The 8,989-nt window shown below is 39.8% G+C and overlaps 1 protein-coding gene across 1 annotated transcript; it reads left to right on the forward strand.

The window, feature by feature from the left end:
• The first annotated feature begins 5,904 nt into the window (after window positions 1–5,904).
• On the forward strand, window positions 5,905–6,622 carry LOC109169111. Its single transcript, XM_019318011.1, has 2 exons — window positions 5,905–6,247; window positions 6,483–6,622. Exons 1-2 carry the CDS (start codon window positions 5,905–5,907, stop codon window positions 6,620–6,622), a joined length of 483 nt encoding a protein of 160 aa, XP_019173556.1.
• The last annotated feature ends 2,367 nt before the right edge of the window (window positions 6,623–8,989 follow it).

An 8,989-nucleotide genomic window follows, 5' to 3' on the forward strand; every position in this document is an offset into this window, starting at 1 on the left:
CCCCCGTGGTGTCCCAGCGGACTCCGTTTGTCGTGCATGGGTCTAGTTTGATGTTTCGGGTACGTTCGTAGGATAAAAGAGTCTCGTGTAATGCATGCTAGTTGAATCGGTAACCCGTCGGCCTAGGAGGAAGATGTATGAACCCCTTAGGACTATTCTGTAACACCCCGTGTTACGATCCCTAAAACCAATTATTATTTAACCAATTACCCAAAAGAAAGAATTAAAATCACAATAATTAATTAGGAAAGGCCCACCATAGTCCATGGGCCCTTATCCCTAAACCCAATCCTTAGTCCTAAAAGGAATAGAGTTAGCAAAACCTATAGTAATTAGGCCCTAAGTAAGACTCTTAGATATATAAATAGGGAACATAAGGAGGCACCTAGAACTCCCACCACAATAATCTCTCACCACCAAGAATTCCAAGAATTCCCCTAGGAGAAATCAAGAAAGAAGAAAGCTTAAAGAAAGACCCTTCATAGCAAGGAATCAATTAAGGCTAAGAGCTAACCCATGTCTCAACAAAACTATTTTCATAGCTATGATTCCCCTCTTAGGATTTCCCCATATTGTTGTGTATTGATGATTTGTGATATTATTATTGATGATTGGTGGGATGATTCCATGGGTGATCTTGATGATGAGAGGTTCTTGATAATTATGGTGTTCTTGATGATTATATGACGTTCTTGATAATTATATGGTGTCCTTGATGTTCTTAATGATTATATGAGGTTCTTGATAGTTATATGATATTCCTACCGAATCTTGATTTTGGAAGATGAATTGTGTTCTTGTTGATTTAAAAATAATTAGAACCCTAGGTTATATCGTGGAATTCGTATGGTATTATTCTTTGTATATTGGGTGGGAATTCGCATGATTGGGTGTTGATTGTGTTTAGAAAAGCATGATAGGTTATGTGTCATATGTTTCTTGATTTTGATCCGTTAATTGTCTACGTGTGTTATCGATTGCGTTTGAAAGTGTCTAAGCATGGTTTCGGGTTCCACAAAGGTTCCCGGGGCGTTTTTGGTGAAAAAGAGTCAGTGGGGGGTAGGTGGGGGTAGGGGACCCGCCACCTACCCGCGGCCTATTTGGGCAATGCCGGCAGCGGGCAGCCGGCGGGCGGGCAACTGCCCGCCGGCACCCGCTGCCCGGAACAGTACGGCGGGCAGCCGGCGGGTGACCCCTCACCCACCGGTTACCGCTGGTTTGAACCCACCTTGGGATTTTGGCTTCCCCGTTTGATGTTCCCCGACCCCCGTGGTGTCCCAACGGACTCTGTCTATCGTGCCTATGTCTAGTTTGATATTTCGGGTACCGTTCGTAGGTTGTATGAGTCTTATATATCGCATGCTAGTTGAATTGGTATCCGTTGACCTAGGTGAAAGAAGTATGAACCCTTAGGATTATTCTTAGTATGTGAAGGATCACGCATAGGTTTTGTTATACGTTTTTCTCCCCCTTCCCAATGTGTTAATGTGGGTTGCATGTGCTTGCCATGTGTTATGTGTGCATGATACCCCAATTCGGTTGCGATCGGATTGGTTATTCCTGAACTGCGGTTCAGAAGCTGGCTGCGGTTAGATTTACACTCTTGGGCTGCGGTCCACCGTTTGGTTGCGATAAAACGTTTCTACATGAGCTGCGGTTCATTTTCCTGGCTGCGGTCAGATGACATACTCTTGGCTGCGGTCCACTGTTTGGTTGCGATCAAACTATGATGAGCTGCGGTTCATCGGTCGTTGCGATCGACCCCTCCGTGTTGCGATACGGGGCAGGGTGCTGGGGGGCCGTGTCAGAGCTATATGCACTGACCCTCATGTATGGGCATGCGATTGGTCTTGTGGCGCCAACAAAGTGTGCTATGTGATGAGATATGGATGAGTAGTTGTTATGGGTGTCTTGGGATGTGATTGTGGGTTTATGATGGGAATCATATATGTCGGTTATGGATATTAACTGTGCATATCTTTATCTGCCTTGCCTGTTTCCCTATGCTTATGAACTATATATGCTTGGTATAACTGCTGTCTGTGCTTAGCTCTATCTGTCGAGTCTATCCCTGTTTTAAAAGCTAGAGTCTCGTATGATATGTCTTCATGCTTCAAAATGGTTTTCGTATATCTATATATATGTCTATATGTATTGTATTTCAACGCGTTGGAGTGGGTTACAGCATCTCTCGCTGAACAGATATATTTGGCTTTCAGGCACAGACGAGTAGATCACTGGAGCGTGCTAGAAGCTTGGGGCGTAGCTTAGATAGTTTTCCCTTTCGGCCTGCGTGCCATGATTTAGTATTGATACTGATTGAGGTTTTAGAATTTAGCCTGTGCACCCGAGTTCTCTAGCTCGGGTGTGGCATAGCACCCCGTACTCTTTATATCGTATTTTGGGATTAACGAGATTCTATCTTTATTATATAAGTTTTAAAAGTCTTGAAAATCTGGGGTGTTACATATTCTTAGTGTGTGGACAATCACGCATAAGTTTTATTTATACGTTCTCCCCTTTCCCAATGTGTCAATATGTTTACTATGTGTTATGTGAGCATGATACCCCAATTTGTTGCGATCAAATTGGTTATACATGAGCTGCGGTTCATTATCTTGGCTGCGGTCAAACTGGTTACTCATGAGCTGCGGTTCATTATCCTGGCTACGGTCAGTGACTCACTTCTAGGGCTGCGGTCCACCCATGGGCCTCGTGTGCAATGGTCCACCGACTGGACGCGTCACGCGGTGTGTAGGGCCATTAGACCGAGGAAGGCCATAGTCCACCGAATGAGTTGTCAGGCGGTGTGTAGGGCTATGGTCGGCTGCGATCCACCGAGTGTATGTGCCAGCGGTGTGTAGGGTCGTAGTCCCCAAAGATCCTAGCCCACCGAATGAGTCCCTCAGGCGTGTGTAGGGCTATGATCAGCTACGACCCACCGACTGAGCTCGTCAAGCGGTGTGTAGGGTCGCAGTCCCCAAAAGAGGATCACAGTCCACCGACTGAACGCGTCAGCGGTGTGTAGGGATGTGATCCGCTGTTGAAACTATCGGCGGTCTATACAATTGGCTGCGGTCAATTCCTTCATGTTGCGGTATGAGGTAGGGTGCTGCAGGGCCGTGTTAGAGCTAAATGCGCTAACCCTCATGATTGGGCATGCGATTGGTGTGGCGCCACCAAAGTGTGCTTGTGTGACAAGGATATTGATTGAATAATGGTGTGAATGATTTGAAAGTGAACTGTGACCTTAGATACGCGTTTTTATGATGTTGTCTCTATATAATTGATTATCATTTGTTGAATGTGTTTATCCTATCTGTCGAGTCTAATCCTGGTTTTAAAGCTAGAGTCTCCTAAGTATATATCTTCCTACTTCAAAATGGTATATATATACACACTTACCTATATTGTATTTTAACGCGTTAGAGTGGGTTACCAGCATTATTCACTGAACAGGTATATTTGGCTTTCAGGCACAGATGAGTAGACTCCGGAGCTTGCTAGAGACCCGAAACGTAGATAGTTAGTTTTCCTTTCGGGCTGCGTGCCATGATGATGTATTGACATTTCTTTGAGGATATTTAGTTAGTATAGCCTGTGCATCTGAGTTCTCCAGCTCAGATGTGGCATAGCACCCCGCACACTTATGTTTAGTAATGCTCTGTTTGGGATTTAATGAGAAATTACCTTTATTATATAGGTTTTAAAAGTTTCGAAAATCGGGGTGTTACAACTAAGCCGGACAGCTACTTGAAGGTTTTTCAACTCCTCGAGTTTACTCCGCCTCTATCAACGTCTTCTTCAGAGTTGAGGGTTGGATGTGAATAATCTTCGAGTTTCTCCAACAAGATGAAGTCTTGACTGGCAGGTAACTTGATGAATAATCAGCGTGTACATAGTTGCAAGACTTCTTCAAGGTTGTGTGAATGAAATCAGATATGTCTTCTTCAAATTTCAAACCTTGAATCACTGGATTTCAAAAGCTTGAGAGAGTGAACTTGTATAAGGAGCTTTTGAGAGAAAGTATTCAATTGCTCTAAAAACCAGCAACTTCTATCCTTAAGAAGATGGGTATTTATAGGTGAGAAGAAATCCATCCGTTGGAGGGAGATGGCATTTCAAACCTATGATCCAGTGGGTAAAGACCGGAGAGCCTTGTGCATTTATTGCTTCATTAAATGCAGCTGTACTACATAGTCGTTGGAGATAAACACCTTTGCTTATTTTGTCTTCTTGCTCTGAAAAGTAGTACTATGGCATTTATTGCATCTTGATAAATGTGCTCTCATTCTTAGGAAAGATTAATTCCAAGGATGATCTACAGATGGGACAATTGACAACATTATTCTTGAGCTGAGAGGAGATGAATTGTCTTGACAAGCACATCTTTAAGAAAATAGTCTCAAGAGACTTCTTTCGCCTTCTGCTTTCGGTTGAGGGAGACCATTGATTCTTTCGGGGTCAGCTTCATAAACTCTTCTTTCGTTCTTCAAAACCTAACTGAAGAGATGATAACTCGGTTTCGTGTGTTTGACTAACTTAACACGAATTACATGATGAGTTATGGTGCCTTTCGTCTAGGACGAAGGTAACAAAATAAAAGATAAAAAGTTAGGGGTCTACTTCTAGGTTACATTGATATCATCAAAATCCTATTACATATGTTCCTAACAAGCAAGACTCGACGCGTCGAGCGGCAGAATTCAGCAACGTGGCAGTTTCCTAATCTCGCGAGGAAAATTCCCATTTCGTCCCTACTTTGCTCCTGCTATAAAAGGACTCTTTCCTCAACCCTAGATAATCATGCTCAGTTTTGGAGACAAGAAAGAAGATAATCAAGAGTCACAAGTTGTTTAGGGAAATAAGAAGCAAGCTACGGAGATTTGGGAGAATCACTTGGTTTAATTCTTGTAGTCTTTTAGATTACTTGTAAACTCTTATATTTGTTATGTATTTCATGTTAGCCATGTGTGGCTAAGTTTTCTTAGAGATTCTTGGGTAAAAAGTATTTATGAACCTATGTGTCTGTGCTCTCAGATTCTTTAATATATTAATATTTGGGTTTTATACTTGTGTTGCAGTTGTGGTTTATGTTGTTGATGCTTGTAATTAGTGCCATAGTTACTTGTTTCATAGCTTTCTTTGTGTCATAACAGGAGTTAGGCATAATTTAGGGCACACACAATTGCATTTAACTATTGGACATTAGGAGAGGGCAAATTGCATTTAAGGAGTTTAATTCTTGATTATTGCAGTAGTTAGGAGTTTATTATGAATGCTTGTTCTTACATTGTTGAGTGTTTATATCACGGGAGTGAATAGTCACTTATTTTAGGTTAGAGATTACGGGAGTAACTCTTTCCCTTGTTGCATTCTCACACTTGTTTAAACCCAGATTTAATATTGCACATTAGATTGGCACTAGGTGATTAAATGCTTGAATCCCAGGAATCTCATCATCTTCCTATTGTTTTCACAAACCTGCATACTTTGTTTTCCTTTAATTGTTTTAATCAACCATCCATGTCTTTCGTTAGGATTAGCTCATAAGAATAAATTAGTAGCTAGTGCTTAATACGCACCACTTCCCTGTGGATCGATAACTCGATACTCCGGGTAATTATTTGTTTGAGAAATATACCGTAACCAAATCGACGCCATTGCCTGGGAAGTGACGTTTAAGTATTGATATTAGTGAAAATTTTATTCGAGGAGTCTAATACATTTTTTTTGTTTTTATTTTATTTTAGCTAATCTATAACAAGTTTTTTTTGTTGAGTTGTGCTCTCTTGATCTAAGAACTTGGTTTTGTATGCGACACGATCTTTGGGGAAGGAATGATTATTACCTTTGAACCTAGAGATTTAAATGATAGACAAGTTTCTTAGAAAACAAGGAAGGATGGCCCAGGTACCAAATCAAGTCAATGTGAACCTCAATGGAGAAGGAGAGGAAGTTAAACAACCTCCTGCCGCAGCAAGATCCATGTCTGACTACATTGCTCCTGATGTTGAGGAGCATGATAGCATTAATATTCCAGGTGTGGAGGTCAACAACTTTGAAATCAAGCTGACCATCTTACACATGATCACTACTGATCAGTTTGGAGGGTCACCCACGGAGGATCCCAATTCTCATATCACAACGTTCCTCCGTATATGTGGCACTTTCAAAATCAATGGTGTCCCTCAAGAAGCCATCAAGCTTACACTTTTTCCCCTCTCACTAAGTGATAAGGCTCATGGTTGGCTCATCTCACTTCCAGCCAACCACTTTGATACTTGGAGCAATTGGATAGGGAATTTTTGAATAAGTTCTACCAATCTCAAAGACTCAAAGGATTAGGACGGCGATCCAAAGTTTCAAGCAATTGGCAAATGAAACTCTAACGGAGTCTTGGGAGAAATTCAATGAACTAAGAAGGAAGTGACCGCACCATGGCTTCCAAAATTGGGATTTAATTATGGTATTCTGTGAAGGTTTGCTTGAAAAATCAAGGATTTTAGTTGATGCTTCTTCGGGTGATTCATTCACAGTTTTGGAACCAAACCAAGCTGAAGAACTTTTGGAGAAGATTGCTATGAATGGATCAACATGGTACTCAGAGAGATCTTCTTAAAAACTTGTAGGGGAATGCATGAAGTGGAGCAAACTTCCACTTTGTTAGCTAAGGTGAATAATGTGGTTTCACTGGTTCAAAAGCTAGCTCAATTCACCCTAAAAAATCAAGTTATGAGTTATGTTTCTACTCCTCCTATCTTTCTAATCAAGTTTTGATGTGTGATCTTTGTGGTGGTGGACATAATTTGGGAGAATGTCTCAATGATTCAAGTTCTCAATCTCCCATGGAGCATATTAATTTGGTTGGATATAATACGCCACCACAACAATCTTTTCAACCTCAAGGGGCCTATTGTAACACCCACTTTTGTAACTCTAATTATCTCTCTAAACAGTCATTAACATAATCTAAGCAGCGGAAAACTAGATAATAAGTAGTGAGGGTGTCACCGCCACAACCACCACTCTTGGTGATTGCACAGGCTAAAGGGGTAAAACTATAACATACAATTAAGTCTGGGTATTAAAATAAATACTGAAAAATAAGGGGGAAAGACGTCACCCAAAATAGTCTACATCATCAAACGTCATCATAAGTGTAAGGTCATAGTTTAATTCCAAAAGACATCATAAATAGAACTAGAGTTTAGATAGCTCAGATTAAGAGACTAATCTAACTCGATCTCTTCTCACTGCTAGGCCCACCTGAAAGGGGTTTTGCAAGCAACACATAGACAAATAGGAAAACACTCGTTAGCATGAAGCTAAGTATAACCACACTCAACCCTGTAAAGCATTCTAGCATATATTTTGAAAACATTTGATATCTTTATAGCAATAAGCTAACCTCAAAACATCTTTAGTTCATCATATTCTTTCTAAATGCTTGCACCCTATAATATCAGTTGGTATGCTTACATATGAATAAGACTAATCACGTATATTTATATACATATAGACTTTTCAAATAGTTATCAAGCAATTCATGCTTACAGATAGGATCATGTTTAAAGATCATATAACAAGTGTTCACATGCTATCACACTCTTATCACATAACTTATTAAGTAGAACTTTTACTACATCACAATAATCATGCTCAAGGATCATCTCAAGTTAAACTTCTCATTAAACAATCTTTTACGATGTTCTATTCGCAAGGTCATGTATAACATTATGAACATGCTTCTCATGCAATCTAGTGCCACATTATAATCATACTCTTATGCAATCTAGCAACATTATACTCATATTCATATGCAATCTCGTGCATTAATATAATCATACTCTCTTATGCAATCTAGTGCAACAATACACTCATACTCTTATGCAATCTCATGCAACAATATAATCATACTCTTATGCAATCTAGTGTAATGATACACTCATACTCTTATGCAATCTAGTGCAACAATATACTCATATTCATATGCAATCTAGTGTAATCATACACTCATACTCTTATGCAATCTAGTGCAATAATATACTCATATTCATATGCAATCTAGTGTAATAATACAATCATACACTCAAATATAAAATAGAGTACTTTATTTGGAGGTTTCTTTGTTACTTCCTCGAGTCTTTCTTGACTCTCTTTCTTTCTATCGAGTCTGTATCGACTCTCATAATCGAGTCTCTGTTGACTCTCTTTCTTGAGTCTCTGTTGACTCTCTTTTGAGTTTCTGTTGACTCTCTTTCTTTCTCTTATACTCGTACACGGTTTAGGGTTTCACAGAAGTGTGACTTACCCCATCGGGAAAGGCATAATTCCGACCTAATATCTCCTACCGTCTACGGAACCAATCTCGTGGTTCAAACTCTTTGGAATCAAGTATCGAACTATTAGTGTACTATTAGTGTGCACACCCCTAACCATGATTCCAAGCCTGGCGGGAAGTTTCTAACCTCGTAACGTGGGAATACACCGCGTTACATACTCTCGGACCGCAATGTCCGTAAATATCTCCTGAGAAGAAATAGTCCAAACGGTATCCTCCAAAACCACACGATATAGATAATACATAAATATATCTCTCATGCATCCAGTGGCCCAGAAAATTTTTCCAGTGGGGCGAAACGCATTAAAACACAAAATATAGCATAAATATTGTCGAAAAATAAAACACATTAAAACTTTATAAAAAATATTCATAACCATAATTAATTTGATAAAATAATTCAAATAAAAATACATTATAAACACATCTCGTCTCATTATCTCACAATTAATACAAAGTATTAATCTAAAAATCATAAGAAATATATAACATGCACGCTTTCAGGGATAAAATCTTCGCTGAGGAAGGATTCGATTCTTAAAAAGATGATACGCATGCCTTACCACCTAGTTGTTAAATTTTATCTATTTATTATACTTATGTACTGAGTTATATATGGCAGCTTGCCATGCTGATGCATGAATG

This window comes from Ipomoea nil, unplaced genomic scaffold (assembly GCF_001879475.1).
Source record: "Ipomoea nil cultivar Tokyo-kokei standard unplaced genomic scaffold, Asagao_1.1 scaffold0121, whole genome shotgun sequence".
NCBI lineage: Eukaryota > Viridiplantae > Streptophyta > Magnoliopsida > Solanales > Convolvulaceae > Ipomoea > Ipomoea nil.